Raw genomic sequence first — 27,726 nt, 5'->3', positions numbered from 1 at the left:
ACCTTAATAATGATGATATATATAAACAGAGTTGTTTTACTTACAGTGCAACCTTTAAGGTTTTAATCACGATTTGCCAATATCTAAGAATTTGTTTTAGGCTTCACATGAGTAATGGTTATATACCAAACAGATGATATAGTTCCCATTCCAAGATTTAAGACTACAGATATTATTCTTCCAAAACTTTGACTCTTATTCCTTCATGGAAGAGAGAAAATCCACGGATTCATAACTTATGTAATAGTTACGTTTGATTCACTGGTTAATTGACTTTTCAATAGACACAGTATTTTATTTGATGCAATTAATGGATAGAAATTCGATCTTTAACAGAGAATGAAAACAAGTCAGTCTTTATATTCTAGACTGCATCACTTATTAATCAAAAGCATTTAACTCAGATTATAGAGAGTATCAACATGCCCGATATAAATCTGAATACGATTACAGCTGATGATTCTGAGTACGCCCCGACTAAATGACTCGGATTCTACAGCATATGCAATGATAATATTCCACTAGTTTCGCAAAATACCAATATGGAGATACACTATCTTCCAAACATCCCAGAGGTGTTGTTGTTGTGGGGGGACGCTTCCCCCAAGTCCCCAAGTCTTGAAAACGTCCCCATATTGTGTTGGCATATGGTCACTCCAATGAGACATTGTGTCAAATTGAAAGTTTTGTCATTGATGGCAACCTTGCAATCCTATGGCACCGGCAAAACATTCTACCAGCAAAGCATTATTCAAGCAAGACAGTGCACCGGCATCATTAAGACCACTCTACACCGGCACCGGCACCGGCACAGAAGAAAATATGTATACTGGCACAAAGGCCGATAGGATTTTTGATATGTAATATTTTGATTATTATTGCAAGCCGACTTGGCAAATTGTAAAATGACTCTTGTATATAAAAGAGATCACTGTAGACATTTGTAGGGATAGGTAAGCGAGCATAAAGAAAATTATTAGACAGACCTAATGTGCGAATTATAGGTCAAGGGTATATGTAAAGAACAAAGCAAGAACCGGTACTGAATCTGGCATTGAAGATGCTATTATAAAGCATTACAGAATATTGGATTAGCATAATCCTCATTGTAAGTCAGTGTGACTTCTCACTGAGCAATGTACTCTAGGCAATTGGCCTTCCTGCATGTGCAGGCCCCTATTGTAAGTAATATTCTCTTATTGGCCAGTAAGTGAATATTGTGGGTCACAAATCCCACCAAGGTTTTTCCCACACCGGGTTTCCTCGTTAAACATCTTGTGTTATGGTGTTCTTTTCATGTGGATGTTTTTGATTCTGCTTATTACATTAATTCTTGCATACCGGTACACTGTTACTTTATGTTCTGCATCTTTTGTCTTAAGAAAATTTTAATACCGGTCAGATACTGATTCACCCGCCCCCCCCCCAGTATCTGTGGGAACCCTAACATATTGGGCATAGAGGGTATTTTTTGGGGGGATGACGCATCCCCATGGAATAAATTATTTAAAAAGTGGTTTTAAAATATAATTTCCAAGAAGTCCCATGAAGGTATTATAAACGGAGGTTGAGGAAACTCATTTGCATTTGAAATTTTATTGGAACATAGTTGTTGAGGCTGAAGACATTTGTTCAACAATAGCCCTAGGATGGAACCCTATGATGAAGATTGGTTTGAAGAGTGAAAGATCTTCCCTAGCCTATATGACATGATTCATTCAAAGTCACTATTTGTGCAGGAATGGAGAAATAAAGTTTTCAAAACAGATTGTTATATCTTTCAAAATTGGGGAATTTATGGGCACAAATTTATTGAAGTTTTGTTACCCAAAATAAATTTGCAGAGGCCTATGTAATTCTCAGTCGTGTGTGAGAATGGTGAAAAAGCAGAAATTACAATGTTGTGTGTGTAATGGTGAAATGATTTAAAAATTACATAATATTTATTTGATGTTAAGTATTCCCAGCCATGAAATATTTTGGCTCCCCGAAAAGGAGCCGTACCATATATTATATAGCAAAGGAAGGGCAATATATTAAGAAGGCATATAAACCTTAATATTTTCCAACACATCCTTCACCAAGTCCAGCCTTGCACATAAAGAGGTCAACAAGGTCAGCGCTGCTTTGTAAGAAGGAAAAGTTGCAAGTGATTTCGTACACCTTCAAAAGATGTCATACTCCACACAAAAAGGCAAAGGAGGGATCAATTCAATTGTTTGAAGGCTTTAAGCCTTTACACATCTCATTGCAGTCTCTTACAAGCCTATCATACCCAGCAATGAAGGAATTTCAGCATTAAAAGACTTCTTTCTCATTTTATGTGTAGTACCAATTTTAGGAGGAGCCATACATCATATTGAGATTTGTAACAAAGAAACGGTGTGTCGTACTTTACTAAGGAGATCCAATGTTGCTATGAGGATAGCAATAAAATGAATAAAACATTTGAAGCCATTTAATTGTAATAAACTTTTGCTTGGAATTTTTTAAAATTATAGTTTGTTACTTTGTAACAGCAATGAATGTATTTATCATTGATTAACTGGTACGTGCATCAATCAGTATTTGTTGTAAAGGAAATTTGTTCCTAGAATTTGCAGTTGATAAATTCCATCACGTGATAATTATTCCAGAAAATATGTTATGTCCCCTTTTTGCTCTTAGTCAGTTGGCCTTCCAGTTAGCCTATTCCCTGGTTCTCCTAGGCTTTTTGGAGTTTGGTTAGGGGACCCAGAGTTCTGTGGAGAGCTCAACCCTGCTGTTTCAGTGTCTTTTGAAGGCATTTCTATTTTTGGAATATGCTATTTTTGATAAGTGCTATTTTGGGAACTTCATCTCAATCTCAATTCCCTCTTCGCTTTTGTGTGAAGTGTTCTCAATTTCAATGACTTGGCAAAGTTTTGAAGGTGATGAGAATAATATTTTATAATTTTCACTTAAGTTACCAAAAAGTGACTTTAATTCATAACTTAAACGGTACATTTTTTTTATAAAGTTGCCCCGAAAGGGGACGCAAGGGGGGGGAGACATATAGTGATTTAAAAGTTATTTTGAGAGACTTTTTAAGGAAGATATTATATTTTGAATTTGTGTTGCCCTAATCTTTCCCTCCAACTCTATAAATTAGAGTTTTCGCTCTCATTCTATGATTTTTCTTGTGCACACATAACAAGATGCTATTGGAATAAACTTGGAGAGTTCTTCTTTGGATTGTTGAATAATGAAAACCCTCTTCATTTAGCCTGGTTTCGGTGGTGCAAGAGCCACCCTAGCTTCTTGTTGCTTTCAACGTGAGTTTCTCAATGTTTTGCTCGAAGATCAGTAATAAGAGTTTGATGCAAATAAATATTTATGAAGTGTTTTGATGTGGGTTTCATGTTTTGACGAGATTTATGCTTATTCTGAGCGCTGTTCAAGTTTTCAAAGGTTTAGGTGACAATTTCCAGAGCTGGTCATACCATTCCAACTACACAAAGAACCTTATTTTGGCACATATTTCAAGAATGAGTCAACTTCCACTTATGGGTATTGGTAAAGGGTTTCCAGTAGCTGCGTGACACTTTTCCATATGCTATATTGCACATTTGATTTAATTATTGAAATTGCTCCTCTAGGAGGTAGCACCCAACCTTGGTTTGGCACATGAGGTGTTTGGAGCTGCTCATGCTGAATTTTGGAGGCTCTTTAAATCATCTTAGCTAAGGCGTCTAGTGTGAGTGAACAGGTTACAGGAGTTTGGAGGTGTTAGGAAGCTAGCTGTCCAAAGAAAAGTGCAGCAAATTGCTACAGCAGAGTATCTTGCAGATTTTCCAAGTTGTTGACAATCATAACATTGTTGACAATCATAACAGGAGTATTTCTTGTCGTTGTTCATTTCTGAGTGAATTTTAAGGCCTGATTGTAAGTTTAGGGGTGCTAATGGCATCATAGCAGCCACCTGGAACTATATTTCAGTCGGTTGAAGAATTTTCTTAGTCTTTGTTATTAACTGCTCCAAGTCTGCCTCTATATCAGACCTGAGATTGATTGATTTGGCTTCCAATAAGAGGTATTTTAATGATGCAATGTTTCATAGATGTAATGCTAATGACAAGGTGTTTATTAATTCACAATTTCCAGAGATCTCATTTCTGAGTGGGTTTTAGGGCCTGATTGTAAGTTTAGGGGTGCTATCAGCATCATAGGAGCCACCTGGAACTATATTTCAGTCGGTTGAAGACTTTGCTTAGTCTTTGTTATTAACTGTTCCAAATCAGCCTCTATATCAGACCTGAGATTGACTGATTTAGCTTCCAATAAGAGGTATTTTAATGATGTAATGTTTCATAGATGCAATGCTAATGACAAGGAGTTTATTAATGCAAGCTGAAGGCAATTTCCAGAGATCTCATTTCCAGGTCTGCACTTTGTATTTCATCCATTCTCAGATTATATGAATGAGATAGAAGAAGTCTTAATGGGGAACTTGTTGCTCAAAATGCTTATTATTTATATCCTCTCTTTCAATGCAATGTCTTCTATGCATGTATTTATTTTAGAAAGAAATCCAAAACAAACAATCAGCAAAACTATTCAAATTGGTGTTCAAAAATTTGCAAAAACATGATAAAAATAAAATCAGGGCAGCCAATTACATATGCCAAAGTAATGCGAAATGCAAACTGTTTGACGAAATGCCTGCATAACTAAAATTGCAAATTTTGGTTAAAAATCTCTGTAAAGATTATTACTTGTTGGTGGCACATCAATACCATTGAGCATCTCTTTTTCCAGTTAGATGAGTACCACTGTATCTTTTCATCTCAAGATAAATACACATTTTAAGAACTTCACATGACAATGAACTTTTATTGTCAAAAGTGGAATCTAAGCCCCCTTTTGATGGTCCACAAGATACAGTTTCAACCTCGTGTGCATACAATCATGACAGTGCATGAGAAAAGCCATCTGCAGGGTTGTTATTGTATAATAGTGATGAAGTTTCTACTCTTTTCTAACCTAAACTGGTTTTGACAAGCAGAAATTCGGATTTACATGTGCCTCTGTGTAATGATACATACATATGGTTTTGTAGGCAGGATACGACTGCCAAGGTTATGTTATTAAGAGGCATCTACAATGACATCAAAATGTCTGTAAACAAAAATTCAATTTTGAAACAATTTGACATGCAAATGACGAGTAAATGCATGAAATATGCCATCTTTTGGTTTTTGTGGAGGTGTTATTTCATTACTCCAAATAAAATAGAGCCCTCACCACTTGTCTCCAACTATATGAAACCGTTACATACTTAAGCAACTCTATTATTATCCATATTTTTGAAACTCTTGGATACTAATAATATTGCTAATTGTTAGATTCCCTTCTATTATAAGATATCTCTCGGCATAATCTACCTATATTTTTTAAATATAGATATACTAGTTTGGATTCAGGTACATTGGTCTAGCTAGTGATGTTGAATGAACATCTTGGTAGAGAGGTTGTTTGAGGCCCTCCTCATGCCTGTTGTTCCCAGGCTGCTTGGCTTTACGATTGTCTCTTTTATTATCATGTGGGAATCTGTTGCTATTGTAATGCTTATCCAAGAACATATTAAAATGTGGATTTTGGTTGGGAACCCTGTCAACCCCTATTGACCAAGCAAGAAAGTAGAAAAATGCAACCACTTTGTTGAATCTCTTGGAAGAGAAGAATAAGAACATAATAGTTCCCAAAGAAAAGCTACAACAGATAAAATTATTTAACTAAGTTGCTGAATTGTGGGAATTTTCAGGCGATTCCAGGTACGAAAAATACCGGAATCAGATTCTGAAACGAATCTCCTATGGGTACGTCTAGGGTTCATGTTTTTATATGCCAGAATGTTTAGTGATTCTAGTTTGATCTTTTATATATTGGAAACTGAATTTAAATTAGTATGTTATGTTTCAAAATTTGAAATTTGTAATGAATTTGTTTAGTATATGTATTGGTATATGACATTCTAAACTTAATTCTATTGTTTAGCTACACACACACACACATATTGTATCAACGTACCAAAAATGTACCCAACCCCCACGAAAAATTTATGCCGTACCAGTGTTTCGTACCCCCGTACCTGTTCCCATTCCCGTACTAGATTCGGCAACTTAGTTATTTAATCTTACAATCTTTTTCACGATGAATTTCAAGAAAAAAATAATAAAAGTCTGATTGAACATAAAGATACCTTGTCACTGATTTTCATGCTCATTGTTGGAATATTTGCAATAAATACAGTATGGAAATTTTGAGCAATTGCAATGTAATCTGCTGCTCCCACCTGTAACATTTCAACATTCTCAGAAAAATGTCTTATTATGATAAATCATATAACAGGCTTAGGAGTGCAATTTACATATAAGAGAAGAAAATCAATTGGCATCCAGCCAAAAATACTAAAATAAGAAAGAAAAAACTGAACTTAAAGCAGACTGCATTTTAGATGAAATTTCTTCCACTTTGATTAGATAAACAATTAATTAATTGTTCCTTTGCACTGGATCTGTTTCTAAAGAAGACAATACTTGCAGATAAATGTTGACTACATAGTAATATACATCTCACATTGAAATCGAATAAGAACAAAATTACAAATTTTCTTTATTATACAAGGATACATCCCCACCTCTACACCCCACATCCCAAGCCTACCCATCTGCCCCTCCCATGGCAGTATAAAAAGATGGCAAAGGTTGTCCCCTAGTCATCCTCTATCTACAAGGAAACAGCCCCCAAGACTTGGTGTCCTGAGGACAACCGAGGCAATCTCTGATGTCCCTCAACCATCGCAAGCATAGTCAGACATCCCCAACAGCCTCACTCTCCTTCAGCGTCCCCAGACAACAAAATAGCAAGGGGCGTCAATTAGCTTTCCCCTATCCATGGGGAGGAAACAATCCCCAGGGCTTCACATCCTAGGGATGTCTAGCCATCCCAAGGACAATCAAGGAAGTCTGTTACACCCCTCAACCATCCAATGGACAGTCAAGCATCTGCAATTTACAGTTTAGAAAAGACATTTTTTTAAATAAAACAATTAAGAAAAGGGTGTGCCCAGAACACAAAACCTCCTACACCCCTTACGATTGCTTAAAAGAAGTAAATTATGAAATATGTCATGCAGCACAAAGGTCCTATCACTTCAAAGGTCTTAATTTGGGCTTTTCTTGGACCACACATGGAGCACTTTGGGGCACTTTTCTTAAACCCCTATAGTTGCTGCTGCCCCCAAAACCCCCACTCAATTTTAAGAAAAGAAAAAATAAAAACTGCTTTTGAGTACACTAAATCAAAGCAGCCTTTTGTTCTAAGTTCCTTCCAATTAAGCCTTTTGTTCTAAGTTCCTTCCAATTAAACGCCGACTATTTGAATTCCATTTATACTGTGGTTTGCTAAGTCAAATTTTCTACATTATATGAATGTCTAAACTTTAATTTCAATGTCATGTGCACCTTAACTTATAAATGAATTGATTTTCCCATACATGCATGCATACTATTGTCCCAAAAAAAAATTGTATAGGTATTCCTTTCCAATATATGTAACTGTAAGTTTTTCATCCTCTAAGAGTCATTATAGAATCCACGTCTCCCATATTCTAGGATGTCATATTATAATGGTTTTAATCAGTTTCATTGCATAGCTAAAGAAAAGAGCTTTACAATGCATCAAATGAGATCAAAATCAGGGGTGGGATGCAAAAGGTATTAAAAATTTAATTAAGGCATAGTTTAAATGGCATAAGGGTCCAGGAGTGCTTCTCATTAGTTATAACCAATTCTTAAATGGCATGCAAGGTTGAGGAGCACTCATCAGTTAACATTTAATTTTTCATCTGGAAAACAAGTAAAATGTCATGTCCAATTCTCAAATGTAAGTTTTCTGGTGACCCTTACCCTATTTTTTGCAATTTTTCCTATAGGCTAATATGGTGGTTGAAAAGGGGAAATTAAATAATAAAATTAAGTTGTCAAAAAAATAACTTTATAAATTAAAAGAGGACTTATATTTAATTATTTAAAGGGCAATATAAGTTAATGAATAAAGTGTCTCTAGACCCAAGGTACAAAAAGTGAGTAGAAAAGGACACTTCATCATATTTTTTATAACTTCCAAGGAAAAATTAACAAAAGAAAATAAAATAATATTATTTCCTTGAAAAAGTTATAAAAAGAAGGAACGTTTTTAAAAAGGGTCTTCTTGCTCATTTGAACAATTTGGAAAATTGAGTTCTTTCCTAATAATGAAAAGGTAAAACCCGCTCGTATTGTTGGTTTCAAAGAAAAACCCTCCTAGCGTTTCAGTGCATTTCCATAGAAGGATCATAAATGTGCTCCAACTGATCAAGATTTCTTGATTACAGTTTAATTATTTATTTTGGGTTGAAGATTTCTAAGTATGCTATTGAGGTGAGAACATTATTTTATTGCATATCATTCAATTTTGGTGAGACTAGTATTTATTATCAAATATTATTGTGGTGTTTGGTATATGCTGGCTGTACAAGTCTGACCTTACAATCTGTTGTAGGTGACTATTAGCCATACTGGATATAATGTTTCTTAGCTCATGACTTTCCCAAAGATTGGGCCATAACATTTCTACCAGTATGTAACATGTTTAAGGGTAAATAATAGTGATCTGGTTTGAATCGCAGCTCCTCATATTTCTGTGGTAGGCCACACATTTCTATACAGTTTGTACCTTACATGGAAACTGATTATATAAAAAATACATGCATACTTGTCCACTATTTGCTGGTTGTACTCTTCAATTAGGGAAGCTTTTGAAGTTTTGGTGGAATGTGTGGTATTTTGGGAGACTTGGGGGTACAATACCAAGTCAAAAAGGTGAATAGCTATTCTAAAATCATATTGCTTATATTCCGCCACTCTATATCCAAAGTTATTTTCAAAAAAGGGGGTGAATAAAATCATTTCCAGCCATACAGTCCTTGTCTAAGACAAGCTTTCTTTTAGGCTATGTTACCCCAAGTTTCCACGACAGGGGACGACGGTACGCGTTTTTGGGACATTGATTTTTTTTGCCAATTTTGGGGACGCCTAGGGGATGCAAAGGGGACAGCTATATAAAAATCGTGAAAATTAAAATATATAGGGAAATTTAAAATATTTATATGAAAACATGCATAAAACATGCACATATACATTATAGAACCTTAACATATAAGAACTAGCAAAGTTCTTATGGCAAATTTGTGATAAATTGAGAGTCAAAGTCAAATTGCTTATAGATTTCATTGTCAATGTTCATTGTCTATATGCAGAATTTATGGGGGCGTCCCCTAGGAGTCCCCTATTCTCGAGACGTCCCCGAGACGAGGACGCCTAGAAAAAAAACTGGGGACGTGTCCCCAGGTAAAATAGCTTTTAGGTGACATGAAGCTTTAAGTTTATACTTCAACACCTCGTTACAGGATTATTCTTATCAGCAATTGTACAAAAAGCAATATTTTAACATGTTGATAATAAAGATTTAATAATCATTGTAATAATCAGGAATGTATTCCACCATATTCTTACATTTGTGGTACTTTCACTGTAAAAATATCCTAGATGGTTAACTGCCAGATCCCTACCCATCATTGTAAAAGATCCTTGTCGGTTTGTTGTGCGAATCGCACACCCATCCCCGTCTTGGACAGGGACCCCCCGGTTTGTGCCTTTCTGTCTTTGCGGAAGAGGAAGGAGATATGAAGGGTCAAGTTGGTGAGTGATGGAGTCTGGAATGACATCTTGATCTTCAAATACCCTGAAATTTGGCTAAGTCTGGAATGTCCTGTCCTGAAATTTGGCTAAGTCTGGAATATCCTGATCCTAAAATTTGACTAAGTCTGGAAAACTGAGGAATCCTCCAAAAACTAGAATTTGCAATATAACTCTTGGAGGTCCGAAACCACTCTCAAACATCCTGACAGTATATATGGAATATAACTTAAAGTATAAGAAAATGATCCTTCGCCCAAGTGACAAGCTCGCACTTCTTGAGGAAACAATTTTAAATGCCCAATTTCGGACCCTGGGGCAAAAACTGGGAAATGTGGAAAAGTTGCAAAAAGCCCCCAGAGGTCTGAATTTCACTTAAGTCCTCCAATTTCGGACCCTGGGGCTGAAATTTGAAAATGTGGAAAAGTTGCCAAAAGTGCCTTAAGGTCCGAAAATTGCTTAAGTTGCCAAAAGTGCCTTAAGGTCGGAAAATTCACTTAAGTTGCCAAAAGTGCCTTAAGGTCCGAATTTCACTTAAAAACACCAATTTCGGACCCTAGGCCCGAAATTCGAAGTTTTTTTAAATTTGCAAAAAGGTGGTTTAGGTCCAAAAATGCCTCCAGTTCGCCAGAAGTTCAAAAAATCCGAAATTTACCTTGAGTTTGCAAAATCGGGCAAAAGGTCCGAAATTCCTGGACTTTGCACGAAGTGTTTAAAGGTCCGAAATTTCAGATAAAAGATTAAAAATCGCGAAAACTCCGAAATTTGTAAAAACGCCTTGAAACTCCGAATTTGCAGAAGTGTTTAATGGTCCGAAATTTCTCCGATTTTCCAAAAGAGGGCTTAGGGTCCGAAGTTTTCTTTAAGTTGCGAAAGGCGTTAAATGGTCCAAAAATTACCCTTCAGTTGGAATAAACTCCCCATGCTCCGAAAATATCTCCAGTTTGCAGAATAGCACCATAAACTTCAAAAATCGCGACGCACAGAAGAAATATAGGGAATTCGAAGTTGATAACCCCCCCCCCCAATTCTCCAAAATTCGCCAGAAAGGGCATGAGTGTTAGGATTTTAAAATTTGCAAGAGCTCTTCAAACCTCCAGAGTCACGCTATAAAAAGTTTTCAAACGCCATAAACCCATTCAAAACGCCCAAGACTCCAAAGGTAAAATCACGCAGAAGTAAATATCCCAAACACTATCAAGACCAAGGATCAAATTTCACATTCGAAGAGAAAGGAGAAGCATTTTCAAGATACATCTCACAAAGAGCTTCTCAAGCCAAACGTCATAATCAAATTTAATATTTGTTAAATTAATTAATTAATTTTTCAAATTGATTTAATGAAATAAAATTGGTTGATTGATCGCAGGATGTCATTGGAGAACCAGGAGAAAAACCTGAAACACAAATCAAGGATCACAATCCAAGGCCAAGCACTGGAAGCTGGAGGAGAAAGATGCAATGCAGGATCAAAGCGATGAAGCATTGGGAAGCGCACCACAACCTGAACCACAGAGTTGAAGTCCACCAGCAAGATTAAAGACAAAAAGCAAACGAACACTCAAAATATGCATTCTCAAGAAAGTGCACAGCTAGATTTAAGTCCAGAAATTCAGTTTTAAAACTGAAACGGCTTTATTGTAAACTGCCTATGGGTCCCGTGCAAGATATTTTTGTGCATAACTATTCCCAACCACCAAGAAGACCGGATAAACCTGAATTAAAGCCAAAAGTGGCAGGTAGTTGAAATTGTGGTTGAATGGATGACTGAGAATTAATTGGGCATAGGATAAAGCTGCCAGCTTCTAGAAGGGAGATCAGGAACCTTGGATGCAATCCATCCTAGTCTTCGATTCAAAATTGTAATATCTATAAAAGGCAGGGGCCTTTCTTTTGTAAAGGGTTAGATAATTGGAGATTGTTAGAGGGTTAGAGGGTTAGAGATTTCAGTTAGATAGTTAGATTTTAGAGTTAGAATAGGTTAGATTTTAGGCATAGCCTAGAGATGCTGCAGAAATTGTTGTAATGGCAGTTGAAGCAAATATATGAACATTGAAATATGGTGTTTGTTGACTTTGTTTTGGTCTGTTTGTATGGTTTCTTTCAGCTGGTTAATTTTAGAGTGCAAGGATTTTAATGGTGAAGTGTGGAGGGGTATTTGATGCATTTCTGGTTCATACCATTGGGGGTCTGCTGATTGTAGGTCACCATGCATGGTTAGTCTGAACCCAAACTGTGCTTAGTTCAACTGCAGGTGTTCGTCTTAGGCTGCGCCAAAATTGGGTGCCTAAAACGTGTCTCTGGTCTAAAAATCCTTCATCCCTTGGAGCTTGCACCATTTTTGTCTAGTTGTGAGGGTATCTCTGGCGAAACAAGAACTGGTTTATCGAAATCTGTCTACCCACTGCATCAGCTGTTATCATCCTTGTCCTTAGGCTTCCTGAACCCTTTCCTTTTGCTCTTTATTACGTAATTCGAGAATCACAGCAGACCAGTTTGTTGCAAATCGTAAGTCCCCTTGTGTTTCCAACCAAACACATCAAACCACTGAGTAATCCCGCAATCAAGACCTAACAAGCGAAACCTTGAGGTTGTCCCCTTTGATCAAATATAAAAAAAATAGTATTAGGGACTTCCTTATCTCGAGATAGGATAGGATACTCAGCTGGTTATTCTATTCTGTGTTGGCCGTATGGAGTTTGCAGCAATGCAACTTCAAACACGTCAACACGGTTTTTGTTGGATCCTCTTTATTTTTTAGTATATCACCCACCATGCTTGGCCTATGTCGTAATTAGGTGATATACTCTGCCATTTTGGCATTCACATAATTTTGCTTATATTTAATCAATTTGACTTGATCAAAATTTGCATATCACTACTATCCATTTTGGTATTAATTGATTCTATGATTTTGCTTTGACTGAAAATTGGTTCACTAGCCACCAATATCTTTCAATTTATGTAATGTCCCCTTTTCCGCTCTAGTTGGTTTTCGGGACTGTTGGCCAACTTCGAGACCCATTGATCAATCTGAAGCAGAAATTAGGGTTTCTTATTTTCTAGAAGGATGCTTTGGGAGTTTTGGTGGCTTGCATGTTGGAATTTTATAGTTCTGATTCTAGATTCCTTATGGGTTTTTAGAGAGCTTCGCGATGGTGTGACATGCAACTGAATTTGAGGACTTTTCCAAACTTACTATTTATAGTAAGTGAGGGCGAGGACAACTTATTTTTCTGGATTTTTATAGGTTTTTGGAGAGCCTCACGATGGTGTGACATGCAAACGAATCCAAAGACTTTTTTGGACTTACTAAAAATGCATTTGGACACACTTACTATTTTTAGCAGTATGTTATTTTTAGTAAGTGCTATTTTTAGTAGGTCTATTTTTAGCAATGCTATTTTTAGCAGGGTTTCAGCAGGTCAGTTTAGATGGCTATTTTCAGCAGGTTAGTTTGAGCAGTTGGTCTTTCAACATTTTTAGAGCTATTTTTGACAAGTCTGAGCTTATGTTGCATGACTTCATGGTTGAGGAAAAATATTTTATAAGTGAATTATTAATAAGGCATGATGGACGCCTTAGAAAGAAATAAGTTAATTTGTGAAATAATTCACTTTATTAACTTGGACGCCATAACACACTTTATTGATATTTTTATGAAGTTTATTTGCTACCTTGAGGGGGTCGATTTGTTGGAAAATGTTGTTTAAAGTTGGATTATAACTTAAGACAATATGGACGATTTATTAAAGGGATTGCTTAAGTTATATTTAAGTCATTTTCTCAATTATATGTTGGGCGCTCACATTATGTGTTATTTGCATTTTGATAGTGTGTCTTGTCTAGGCAAAATGGGACGAGTTGATAAAGGGATGAAATGAAATGCAAATTAAAGTGAATTTGAATGTCATTGTTTAGTCCCACATTGGAGGGAAAAGGAGGTTCGATTTGGGAGAAGGTTATAAACAAGTGCCTTGGCCTTCATTTGAGACTATCTATTGCTTATCTTAACGAAGTGCTGCTGAAATCATTTCAGACTTTGTTTTGAGGGATGCTTACCTCCTAGTCTCCTTCAATTTTGAGCTTGAAAGATAGCCCCTAGCTGAATATTGTGACTATTTCTCACTCAGAGGAGCAGATTGAGCATAAGGAAGATGAAGTTATTTGATGCTTTTGATTTTTGGAGTGTTGTTTTTAGTGTTGAAGTTTCTTGTTTGGTATGGAGCTGATCGTGAAAATCATTCATAAGTCTCTGGTAGTCCAATCGCCGCTTTTGGGTAGGCTGTACCGTGCTGGAGAGTGTATTGGAAAGCGTGCAGTGATGATTTGATCCGAGTTGCAGCCGTCTATTGGTTTGGGAGTGGACGCCTTGTCTCCTAGGCCCCTCTACATTTGATTTCACATCATTCGGAGCTACGGGGATGAAGTTATGAGCATTTAGGTGAATTCTAGTCTTGCTGGTCTGTATTTTCAGATTGTTGTTTTTCATATCAGACCTAGGTTAATTACCTTTTTAAGTACTCTCATATGCTGGATAGTTCTTATTTGTTAGAGTATTGATTCCTAACATTTTGGTGTGTCTGGATATCATTTTCCTATTGTAATCTGCAAGCTAATGCTCTTATTGTAACGCTGAATTCAGTAGTATTGTAAGGCATAATTGTTATCTATTTGGTGTTCATACCCAAGGCAAAAACATAGGTATGTAGTCATTTCATTACTGTGAATCCACAAAGAAGATATCGTATAGTGTCAATATTTATATATGTTGTCAATAGCTTTTTCACTAAGATCATTTTAGCTTAATATTTAGGATTAGTTTAAATTTCAGGGGAATTGCCTCACAATTGGAAGAGAGGTTTATTCTCACATACTGTTTTTTTTTTTTATTGTCTTGAAAAGACATTAAAATACTAACATGTGCAAGCATACATACATGTATGTGTCTGTATATACACTACCATCCACTATTGTCTCCTAAGACTGTTCCCATAGACTGCCATCCCTGTCTTGGAAATGCAGTGTAGCATAGTAAACTCTAGAAAGAATGTCATTACACTACACAGTTTCATTGAAATCAGTTCGTTGGAAAAACTCCTACTTACAATTAAAATCACAAGCAGTATGATCCAAATGCACATTTATTGCCTTTGATTAAAATAAAATGTTTTCTCTTACAATAAAATATTTTAGCTTTGTCACTACTGCACTGAGAAACATTTTTCAAGACTATGAAGAAATACTCTACAGAAGAAAGCAAGTGGTAGAGTCTTCTAACTCCTATGACTAAAAAAACGCTGGTTTAAAAAATTTCTTGGCTGACACACACAATAAGAATTCAGTAAAGATTGTGGCTCTTTCTATTTACCTTAGACTACCAATTATTCAGCAGGTTTCCTCTAGGACTATAAATGCCGTTCAGAATTTTGACATTGTAGACTCATCTCTTCCTTTTTAAGAAATATTAATTACTTCTAAGTTCTACTTCCATTTTGTACCCAGTCTGTCAACATGATAAAAGGAAAAATGCAATTTCCTGGCAAAAAAGAAAAGAAAAGAAAAAGTGGTTTCTACATCAAATTCGTTTATTTCTCCAATTCAATATAAGCTTCAACTATCCTCCTCACAAACCACTGCAAATATTGAAGGATTTCTGGTCTTCTTTTTCCATTTCATACTGTATTTTCAAGGACAAACTCTCACAAGTATAATGTGATGTCTAGTTCAAAAGCAAACAAAAGAAACAATATATTTGTTCAAATGCAAATCTCATTCAAGGGGCATTAAAATCAAACCGGACAAGCACATAGTTGGTCAAATGTGAAGCGTGCCAAACCATTGCAACTCTCTGGAATCTCAAATAGCCTGTATGCATTTGGAATTTTCAAGTATCAAAAACATGAGTAGAAAAGGCTCTTTTAAAGAAAGCATAATTGCTTTAAAAAACATGAGATTCTAACTTTAAATTGCATGTTACGTACCCTCCAAACATAGAGAAAGTGGGATGGTAACTCAAATTACATATATCCTACCTTCCAAACATCACAGAGATAGTGGTGGAAATAATTGGACCACCAACTTGGCTTGTTAGGTCTTGCCAACATTTTTCAAATTTGAAATGCGATTGTGAATTCAGTGGCCAAAAGAATTGTCCCTGCAATGACAATATTAAGTGACTCATTACATAGGAAGAATCATAAGGAGATTGCATCAGACATGCAAATAACTAAATTGTTTAAGAAAGATTATAAAAAAGATTGAACAAATTAATTTCCAAGAATCCAGGTATCCTTTTTTATCCAGTAAACAAATTTCACAGTTTGTAATTTTAGAAGTTTTATAAGAAGAGTTTGGCAGAGAATACTAGAAAGAAAAATCTTCAATTATTAAGGAAGTGCACGAGGCTAAAACTTCAGACAAACAAGAAATACAAATAAATTAATGTTTACCTCACTGGGTAAACAGGAAGAATACAGAAATCGAACAGCAATGCACAATGCAAATACAAAAGAAGTACCAGAATAAGCTTGCCATTAATGTCAAAAGATGTTCATATTATAATGTGTCGCCAACATTACATGTCCTCCAACACCCGAAGGTGGTACAATATATGACAGCCGAAGGGGTGCGACACAACCGTCGCAACTCCAACTACCTACCCGTCGGCTAACTAACTGACCGCCGTAACTCATTATTACCGACAACAACATAAACATAATATACCAACATAACATAATGATTATTCCCGTCAACATCATCCCCCCCAAGAAAAGAAGTCGACTCCGACGACTTAATACAAAATAGAGATGAATGGCAGGAACTACTGACGCCAGTCGGGCCCGGATCTTATACACTTGCTACGTCCTCGCCTGAAAACCCTTTTCTGCTACCATCTGATGCTCAAGTGCGGATTTCACCAATATTGCTTCCTTTGCCATCACAGTTCTCTTGGGCCTACCCCAAACTTGTCTGCAAAACACGTTTTTCAGTCTCAGCTTCCACCAACTGCTACTCAAATGATACTGTCTCCCTAGCCAATTTGTCCTCAATAGCCACCGTGCTGCTCTCTCGGCATCCAACTCCTGGGTACGCTGAACTAAGTCTCACGCGACTATTGCCTCCAACCTGGTGGTCAGCTCCTCCCGAGCCCTCTGTGCATCCACCACGGCAACCTCACGTCCAACCGAGACATACTCCGAGTTCCTTAAAGTGTACCAGTCATGCCTGGAGGTGGCCACAATCTGCTGGCACAAATGCTAGGAGACACCTCAAATCCTCCATCATACTCCCCAAAGGCTAAAAACTGAACTGAATAACTCCCTGGTGTCATACAACTGCGCGGACCTGCAATGCCTTCCCTCAAACTCTGTTTGTTCCCAACCTCCAAATCCGTCTCCCTCTACAGCTTATGGCTTCCCCGCCAATGCTTAGCTACAGGCTTCTTTCTCACAGTACGGACAACCACAACACTTCCCGTGGTATTCTGTAGCTCAAAAATAAATTGGGGGTCTGGGGGCAACGCCCCCAGCGAGGTCAAGGGGTAGCGCCCCAGCAGCGTCGAGGGGCAGCGCCCCTCGCGGGGTCCTGGGGCAGCGCCCCAGGTGCACTCCCTGTCGCAGTACAAGGCGGGGTCGAGGGGCAGCACCCCCGCCGCCAACACCAATTTGCAACAGCACCCCGGCCTTCAACAACAGCATTGGCACCTTCGATAGTGCGGCCCCCTTCCCAATCGTGCGGCCACCTTCTCGTGCGGCCTACCCTCCACCGTACGACAGACCATGACGACGGAGCGGCTGTGCGGCTTTGAGTGCGGCGTGTGCAGCTGGCGGTGCGTGGTTGGCGTGTGCGGTTGACCACCGCACGATGGCATCTACCGTACGGTGTTACCACCACATGGTGGTCGCCATCGGTGTTACCACCGCCGTACAGTGGTCCGTTCCTTCTTTTTTTATAAAAAAAAATTGACCGTACGGTCGCTGTCGTACGACCGTACGGTTTTTTTCATTTTTTTAATAAATTTTTGACCGTACGGTCGCCTGTCATACGACCTTACGTTCTCTTTTTTTTTTTTTTTTTCTTCTTCTAATTTAGTTGTCTTAAAGAGTCGTTTGCTCGAGTCCCCTGTCTCTGGGATTGCCCTTCATCCTTCTCAGTTTTCCTCGCCCGAGAGTCACCTGCTGTGGTCCTGTGCCTCTTGAGTCGTCTGCCTGGCCTCTCAAGTCCCCTTCCATCCTCTCAAGTGTCTGTCCGGCCTCTCAGGTTCCCTGCGCGCTTCGCGTGGTAGGGTTTCAATCTGGGCCCGTTGGTGGTCAATCTATTTTCAATAGCCATCCGAAGACCTGGAACCACAATTTCTACAAGGACCACGGTCTCCTTCCCATACATAAGAAGAAGGATAATAAAGATTTTGAAGGCTGCGGCCTTCCCCACAGGGTTCCTTTCTTCTTCGAGGGAATAACCACGAAATCTAACAAGAATGGTTGCGTACCAATTGTCACTTGCTGGGCCATCAACAGGCCGAGTGGCTTAATGTCGTGTTGGTCCGCTCCCACCAGGTTGAATGTGGGTGGCCACAGGGTGGGCTTCCTCAGCCGCTTCCATGTTTCTTCTGGTAGTACATTCACCCCAGATCCCCCGTCCACAATGGTGTCCTTCAAAATGGTCCCACAGATACCCATTTCTACCACAGCTGGGTGTCTACCACTGCTCAAGGCTAGTAACATCGGGTCAGTCGAAGGGCTGACGAAAACCTCCACCTGTGGTGTACTCTTCGAAGCGGTGGCGGGAACCCCTACCTATGGTGCACTCGACGATGCGGTGGCGGGAACCCCTACCTGTGGTGCACTCGACGATGCGGTGCTTTGCACATTGGTAAGGATGGCAGTCCTCAATTGTGGCATAGAGTCTAGAAGGTCTTTTACCTTTATCGGCACCTCTATCTGCAAGATTTGCTCAATGATGTTATTTTCCGCTTCCGTACGGAATGATGTACTCGCCACCTCGTTGTCCCGTCGTTCGGTCGTCATCTCACGTTCAATATTGGCTTTTGCCTTCCGTAATCTCTCCTTCTCCGTACGGGAGTCAAGATAAATGGCTTTTTTCGTCTGGGCGCAGGTGATCGCCAGTACTTCTTTCTCACCAGTCTTCTCAGCCTTCTCAATGTTGAGGAGATTAACCCCTGCCTGTGGCCAATTTGCGTCCTCATGGTCGCCTGGCCCACACCAACGCCAGAGGTGCTGAGGGGTGGCTTCCTTCGTGCAATCACGGGCGAAGTGCCCCCACTGATTACAGGCCCTACACTGGATAATTGGCCGGCCCTTAGCGTCATACTAGATACGGCTTCCGTTATTCGTATTGTTGCTATTCCTTCCGCCGCCGCGTCTGTTGTCCCGGTATCCTCCAGATGATGCCGTTGTGTTAGTATGTTGGCTAGTACCCGCTGGTGCGGATGTTGTGGCCTGCTCCGTGAATAGCACCTGGATCATTTGCATACTTCGGGTTTTCATGTTGTATGGGCACTCCTTGGTGGAGTGTCCCATCACTTGGCAAATCTCGCAGAATGCCTTCTTTTGGCAAGTACCCTTTGTGTGCCCTTCCTCTTTGCACTCAATGCACCATATGTCCCCTTCGTTCCGACCAGTGCTTCTCATTATTTTGAATTCCTTTCTCATTCACTCCATGTCTTTCTGGAGCGCTTGCACCCGTTTGCCAGCCTCGTCGTCGCTGCTGCTTTCCTGTGAAGAGTCATCGTCCTCAGATGAGGATTTATTACTTTTCTTCTTCTTTGATGTTTTGTGTTCGCTCTCCAAGTCCATCGCCCTATTATAAGCGTCGTCATATGACGTCGGGGGTACAATTTTCATCTTCCTCCGTAGGGAGGATTTCAACCCTTCAACAAACCATCGTTTCTTCAATCCATCTGCGGGTTGGCTTTCCATTTTACCCAAGAGTTCTTTCAGCCTCCGACTGTATGCCCGTACTGTCTCCCTGGTACCTTGTTTGGTACTGTATATCTCCGTTACAACTTCATTGTCATCACGGAGCAACCGAAACTCCCCCGTGAATTCCTTCTGTAGATTGGCCCACGTGGCCACTTTTTGCTTGTCCACATCGGAGTACCAATCTATGGCAACTCCTCGTAACGTGGCTGGGAACTGCTGTACCCAGTCATCCTAGTCTGTTACTCCATTGGCGGACCAAATGGTTTCACATGTACGGCAATGCCGTAAGACGTCTTCCTTGCCCTCCCCTGTGAACTTTGGCAATTTTTGTTTACTCGCCATCCCACCGCTGGGTCTCGCTCCTCTAATTCCTTGTGTGCTTGTACCTGGCAATCCTCTGCCTCCTGCAACTGAACCTCCACTTGTGGGTCCTCCGGAAAAAGTTGTTGACACCGAACCGAACAAATTGCCACTCATACGGTACCCTTGTGCTCCCTCGGCACCTTCGGTTGTACCGTCACCTTCCGTTGTCTCCCTCCGATTGTCCTCCGAAATGGACAAATTTTTCAGCAAGTCTCTAGTAGCGTCGATCAGGTTTAGACTTCGCCTTGTTTGTTCCACCAACTCTTCACGGCTTCTTACCCTACGGTGGTATTCTGGCGAACTGTAGAGTTCTCCTTCGGCACCCTCCGTGACTCCTTCTGGCAGCCCTACAACAGTGCAGACAGTGTAGTTCTCTTCGTCTATCTCTGCCTCCGCAACCTCCGTGACACCTCCTGGGTTCCCTTCGGGCAACCCCTCGGCCGGTCATCCCTCGGCAAGCTGCCTTAGCCTACACCTTCGTTCTATCTGCTGTCTGAGATTCAACGCGGTTTGTGCCACTTCCCATTCGTCACTCTGTATCTTTTTATTTTTGTCCTTATTTAGTCTATTGGGCATAAGTCACTTCCATACACAACAAACACATGCCATGTACACAAAAAAAACTTTTATTATTTTTATTTTTTATTTTGCCTGTCGGCCACAATTTATATCAGCAATGTGTCAGGATTATTACAAGGTTCAATTTCCCCTTCGCCTCTTGCCATCACGCTCTGCATCCCACGACGATTGTTTCCTTTGCGCGTCGTCGGCCTCTGGGTCAATCTCACCAATGGGTAGGCCCATTGTGTCCGTGCGCCATCCATGTCTTCCGTTCCCGAGTTCGTCTAAGCAACGGCGCCAAATGTTTGCCCTCTCGGGTAAATAGTTAAATGCAGAAAGTAGATGCACAGAACATAATGGAAATATATTAAATAACCAGCCTCTGTATTAATTCCACAGTCCATGTACAATAAGTGCTTATAACATTAAATCTGACACGACTAACATGATCATACTTCGAAGAAAAGGTACACAATATATAATACCCGAAGGGATACGACACAACCGTCGCGACTCCAACTACCTACCTGTCGGCTAACTAACTGATCGTCGTAACTCATTATTACCGACGACAACATAAACATAATATAACAACATAACATAATGATTATTCCCGGCAACAGCGACAAGGTCGGGTAATCTCTCGCCATCCGCTCCCATCAGGTAAGTACGCTTTGTCGCGTATGATCATTTGAAAAATGCTTAAATCAAATAGACAAATGCGTGAAATTTGATCACAATGCTTGAGTTCTTGAAATTTGCATCTCTTTTTCATAAAACGTTGTTCAAAGCACTCGAAAATTTAGAATTCACTCCTAAGGCTTCACCAGAAATTGCATCTCTTTTCAAACTTAGGAAAATTTCCATGCTTTGCCTCTATTGAAAATTAATCCAAAATCCAGAAATGATAAGTATAAATGCACAGTCAAAAATCTTCATGAATATGCCGGTTTCAAATTGATCAAGCTCTTAGCTAGAAATATTGCTCCATGTCCAAACTAAACTTTAAATTAATCCCGGCATGCTGGAACATTTTGCTATCTAACCCGCATTACTTTTCTTGTATCACCTCGTAATCCGCATCCAGCTGTGCAGGATAAATGCCTAAATCGGCGGTGGAATCATCAAAAACGCCCACTGCAACCGAAACCTCACGAGCATCCAAATCAGATATCTTGCGTAAGGTTGAAAGGATGAAGTATCAGTATCAAAGGGGAGGATTGAGGGAGTCGAAGGTTCAGAGCCTCTGGGAAAACATTGGTGATACCGACCTTGGCCATATCGATATTCAGGACTTCAGAAATCGGGTCTTCTCACCCAACGCATATGGCAGGCCTAGGCAGATGGTGGAAAGTGGCATCGCCCAAGCGGCAGGTTTTCCTCCAGCAATACAGAACTATGAATTAGTAGTGGAGGCTGCCCGGCATTATGAACCAAATTCCAGACTAGTGCCCCTGGAGAATATGACTATCGCCGACTTCTCCCCTGAGGCTATTGGTGATGCATTTGACATCCCCTTTCCGAACAATCCCACAGCTACAACCATAGACGAAGCACAAGGGGCATATGATATGAATCCGGCCCAATGCAAGGCATTGATCAACGAAGAATGATTCAAGGAGAAAAGGCCTTCAAGTGCCAGAATTGTGAAAAAGACCCCCAAGAGTGACTTTCATAATGAACATGGGGATATGGTCACCTTACTCAGCCGAGTCATGGGACTTCCTAAGTCCAGTTACTTTGAAGAGTGGATGTTCTATTTTACAGAGCAGGTCTTCGCCGGAAAGTCTAAGTTTGACTGGGCCCAGATCATAAGCGATAACATCCACACTCAGCTGATTGAGCTCGAAACTAAGAAGTACTTCACCATGACCTCTTATTTGGTCTATATGTTCGCCAAGAACCAGCCACTGCCAGGATTGATAATGAAAGGTGAAATCAGGAATGGGCACAGTCAGGTGAAAGTCTATGATTGTTACCTTCAGCTGCACTACCAAGATATAGCTCGGAGGGAAAAGAACAGCCCGGCTTATGCAATTGGTCAGTATGAACGCGTCAATGACGCCTTCACAATGCGCCTGGTCAGGCTAATGCAAGGAGGGTTACACATAAGGCTCTCGTAGCAAGCTACTACTTTAGTGCAGAGGTATGGAGCCTGGTTCATTCAGTTCCCAAGGTTTTCCTACATCCGAATACCTGGCTTCGATGGTGCTCCCCTCCGACTTCCACGGTATCCAACCGACAAAGTAATTCTTATGGAGGTTGCAAGGCAGTCACGCCCGGCCGACATCTTACTCCGAGAAAGCAAGCAAGCTAGATTTACATTTCCTATGATCATAGGCAACCATGATGTCCACTTAAAGACCCCCACCCTAGTAGAGGAGTCCCTTGCAGAGCTAGCCTCTTATGGCCTACAAGACCATTTTCAAAGAAAATACTTCGATCATGATAATCTGGCAAAAAGAGCCTATGGTCGAAGGTACAGAGCAAAGGAGTCAATTGAAGACTATTGGAAGAATTGCTCTGATTACTACGAGGTCAAGTGATGGAAATATTCTAGACTGAGTGTGCAGCAGATGCGACTCTTTGAATACCGTCGAGTCCCAAATCAGCTCACGGACTCAGGAAATTGCCTCCAAGTCAGAGAATTTGAAGCAGTAAGGCATCTCTTGCCAAGCGTTGATTGGTCCCAGGACCCAATCACCGATTTCGAGGCAGTCATGGCAGCCCCAGCAAGGTACACAGATCAGTGGTTACATCAACAGATCGAGAGGCTAATCCATGAGGGAGTCCAATTCACTTACCATTTAATGGGCAGCCTTGATTCTCAGTCTTCAGAAGACGAAGGAACATCTAGTGCACCCCGGGAAGGAACTGAGAAACCAGAGAAAAGAAAGAAGGCTAAGGCTTGTAGAGGGACTCGGACGTCCAAAAGAACAAGAAGGGAAAAGATTCCTATAAAGAGGCCAGAGGTCACTTCATCTTCAAAAGATCCCAGTTCGTCCGACGATGCTGTAGAATTGGATTGTATACCTGCTCCGCCTTCCTAGAGCGACATCGATGCCTTTGAAGCCAATGATCCTCTTGCGCCCGATGTCCTAGACACCAAGCTAAGAGCCCTCGAATTGACCGAACTGGGTAACCAAATAGAAGGAGGAATTCCATCCACCCAGGGGGTCAAAGTGCATGAACCTACTCAACAGAGCCATCACGAGTTGCTGCTCCACCATACAACCAAAGATGACTCTACCGTCGAGGGAGAACAAAGGGTAGATGAGACTCATGAGCTTGAAAGAGCTGAAGAACGACCTTCACATGAAGATGTCAGGCAGTTGTTCAGCGAAATAGGGGAGAATTCAGCTGCAAGCAAAGAGCTTCACACCTCTTTCACTCCTCCGTTGGCAGGGCAGCTGTGAATCTATGGTCAGTCGGTTGAGAACGTTAGAGAGCAGAATGCTGACATGACCTTATCATCAACCCAAACAGTGCCTCCAGAGTGGCTGATTGCCAGAGCCCAGCGCAAGGCCGCCACCAAACCACCCATTGACCTAGAGGATATCTTCTCACGTATAGATCAAGCAAAAGCTAAGGGGAAGAAAAAGCCCAGGGCATATTCTAGAATGACCAAAGACGAACAAGGGAACCGCACTCTTCATATTGCCACCCCGCCCGTAGACAAGCCAGCAGATCAAACAACACTAGCAGATTATAGCATCACAACCGTCCCCATCGGACGAGCTACCAAAGAGCAAGAAAAAGAAGAATTCAAGGATTCAGTGCAGAATATACTCAGGCAGCTCGAAGAGATCACAGCGGAAAAGGACAAGTATCGGGCCCATGCTGAGCAAGCCGAAGGATACATCGATCAGCTCCTAAGGCCATTGCACAATCCCTCTAAATCCCATATTCCCCTGACAGCGTTGGCGCAAAGGACCACAACTGAATTTGAAGGAGTTCGGGATACCGCAAAGGCCGTCAATGAATGGATGCAAGACATCAAGAAAAAGGGAGAGCAAATCCTTAAGGAGGTGAAAGAAATGGCCCTTCATCAAGAGCTCACTCTAGTCAAGTTATTGGAGGTAAAGAAGGAATCCCTTCATATGCACGAAGTGGCAGCCACTACCCTTCCCCTCATGAGAGCTCTTTTCTAGACACGCGCAAATTCCCACATTGTCTGCCATCCTGGATCCTCATAGCATCAGTGTTCTCAAGGAATGGTACTGGACCATCACCATGAAGAACGACACCAAAGAAATTATTGACAAAGAAAGTGACGCATGTGAAGCAATTCTGGGAAACATGCAAGAACTAGGTAAGACCATCCTCCGATCAATGGTTTCGGGATGGATAAACGACTTGTCCGATAATGCAATCCAGCCGGACTAGGAAGAAAGATTGAGGACGGATAAGATTTCCTATTCCGCTAAGGACTTGAGTTTTACTGGTCAGTTCCATTCAAACATATTATGCTTTGAGCATAATCACTCCAGCTAGAAGGACGGTTTAAAGCACGTGGACCAGTATCTCGAGGGCATGCAATACAAAATTCGCCATCCTCCCATGCCTCCATTCAGTCTGCTCTTCCAGTTGTGTATCAAGTTCCAGGAATACATTCGCGAGGAATGAGCAGCAGGTCGTGATTTATGGCGAGAATACTTGCATGGCGAAGATCAATTTCTAGAAAAGGAGTGTGAGACCGAAATAGAGAAAACAATTTCTCAAAAGTGTTTTTTTCCCTCCAAATCTTAAAAGTGCACTTTTGCACAAAAGGGTGACAGTTGACTTTTGGTCAACAAATGTAAAGCTTTATTTGATGCACCTTTTTGGATTATTTCAAATTGTTGTAATTATCCCTTTTTGGGTAGTTATTGCCCATTTTGGGGTAGTTGTTGATATTTGCCTCCCATTTATGGGTATGGGCAGCCATGCTTTATGGATGAATCTAGGCCACTTGTTTAGATTAAATCTAGGCCATTCATCCTTTTTGAAGCCTATTTAAGGGACTGGTTTTCCCTCTTTTTGTAAGAAAATCTTGGATTGTTGTGAAAGCTCTGGAGAAATTTACAGGAATTAATGCAAAGAATTAAGACTATTTTCAAGTTTCCTTGTGAGTGCATGGTCTCCTTCTTCACTTAATTTAGAAATCTTTCAATTATGTCTATTTATTTTACATAGCATTTTTCAATCAAGCATCTGATAGAATCCTTATAGTCCACACCATTAGGGAACGACTGATTGCCTTTCTCTCCGCATGGTTAATCTGAACCTTTTCATGCTTAGTTCGGTTATCAAATACATACTATGAATGTAGAAGTTCTAATATCGTACTTGATAATATGAAAATCTAGTTTCTCCTTCGAAGATTGCACTGGATTTATGCAAACATTGTGTTTAAGTAGCTAGTGATGTTTAATCTAGTTTCCTGGAGGTATCTGTCTGCTTGACTGAATTTGCTATCTTAGTTAGAATTTACAGTTCATGTCTTTCTCTCCCTCTCTTTCCTTCCCTCCTTTTTCCATTTTTTATTCAAAAAATCTGCAGTCCTATCAAAACAGTATCAAATTAACCGAAATCATCCGATAGAAAGATCGTAAAAGTTCCAAGGAACTTATCTACAAATTGCCAGTTCAACGTAAGTCCCCCTTGTGTTTCCAGCATAAACACATCAAGCCACTGAAAAAATCCCGCAGTCAAGACCTGACAAAAGAAACCTTGAGGTAGTCTCCTTTGATCAAACTCAGAAAACAGCATTAGAGACTCCCTTATCTCAAGAGACAGTAGGATAATCAGTTGGCTATTCTATTCTGTGTTGGCCGTATGGAGTTTGCAGCAATGCGAATTCAGACACATCAACAAGAGGCTCAGGAGAGAGCCGTCTCTGAAGGCACGGTACATGGTGAACTCAACGTCAGCACTCTTGTCTTTCATTTGCTCGGAAGTATTCCAAGTTTGCTCACCAGAAATCCGATTGCACTCCAAGACCGAAGAGATGAAACTGCACGGGAACTCCGTCGGCAACAAGTACTCCAAAAGAACGAAGAGCGGAACCGTAGGGAGGAAGAGGAAAGGGAGACAAGCTGACGTCGTACCCCAGGCACTTAACGCCCCTACGGCCAAACAAAGACAAACGTACCACTACCACCGAAGGAGTGGATGAGGGAACCATATGGAGATCCCTTTGCATAAAAGAACAGGCCGAGCGGAGACGATGGCTAAGGGAAGTTGTTGACTCAAAGAGCCCTGAGGAACATAGCAGAAGTTGGAGTGTGAGTCGGAGTCGTAGTCGGAAGAGACAAAGACCGTGTACGTGGAAGGAGTTGGAGGAGGTTGCCACGAACCTGCCACTTCCAAATGTACCGAACGAAGATCTTGTCGACAAGGCCCCACACTCGACGTCAAGTGAAGAAGACTCTGGAGCCAAGTCGCAAAGAAGCTCGTCAAAGTATTCTGAACAAGGAGAGGAGGCGATATGGGATCTGCACGAAGAGATCGCCAATATTTTTGAAACGACATTATCCGACATCAGGAATTTGTCCTTGTTAGAGGAAACCAAATTAGAAGGGTCAGACCCAGAAACCCTAGGAAGGAGGGACTGTAGGAGCGAGGGTGACCAAAGCCCTGAAGACAGGGGTCCAACTAGGTCAAACGCGTACGGTACCTTCCTGTAATGTCCCTACTAGTTAGAGATCACTGTCCCGCTAAATAGACTGTTAGAATGCAACAAATATACATTTAACTAATCTAATTTGCAATTAAACTTTAATTATTTAATTAAAACCAATCTCAATTCTTATTTAATAAAAAGGATACGAGTGCAGCACTGGGACATGTCCTTAGGCAAATGTAATGCTCACCTTCTTGGAACCCATCTTGGTTCCAAGCCATACCAGGAAATCTAAGGATAATTCGATTCCTGGCTTGGATGTAATGTCTTACATCCAAGCCTACTAAGGAAGACCATCATATATGATCAATTCCTTGCCTTGGATAATGCATCTCATCATCCAAGTCTACCAAAGAGGACCGGCCAGATCCGTCTCTTCTTGGATGAACCTTTGTCACCCAAGCCATAACATATATGCATATAGATACTCAGTATA

General features: G+C 40.5%; 1 protein-coding gene across 10 annotated transcripts in view; it reads right to left on the bottom strand.

The window, feature by feature from the left end:
• LOC131036686 (uncharacterized) overlaps positions 1-27,726 on the bottom strand; it is a 176,255-nt gene that overhangs the window by 32,334 nt on the left and 116,195 nt on the right. For all 10 annotated transcript variants that reach the window (XR_009104131.2, XM_057968643.2, XM_057968644.2 and 7 more), the window contains 3 exons: positions 15,794-15,915; positions 15,557-15,626; positions 6,221-6,313 (listed from right to left, as the gene is read on the bottom strand). Coding sequence is in view for 9 of the 10 variants with exons in the window: in XM_057968643.2 (XP_057824626.2) it covers positions 6,221-6,313; positions 15,557-15,626; positions 15,794-15,915 (285 nt within the window). In the remaining variant the exon portion in view is untranslated. The remainder of the gene's footprint in view (positions 1-6,220; positions 6,314-15,556; positions 15,627-15,793; positions 15,916-27,726) is intronic.

Source organism: Cryptomeria japonica, chromosome 1 (assembly GCF_030272615.1).
Source record: "Cryptomeria japonica chromosome 1, Sugi_1.0, whole genome shotgun sequence".
In the NCBI taxonomy this organism is placed as follows: domain Eukaryota; kingdom Viridiplantae; phylum Streptophyta; class Pinopsida; order Cupressales; family Cupressaceae; genus Cryptomeria; species Cryptomeria japonica.
The sequence above is the reverse complement of the archived record's forward strand: the minus strand, read 5'-3'. Positions and strand labels throughout refer to the sequence as shown.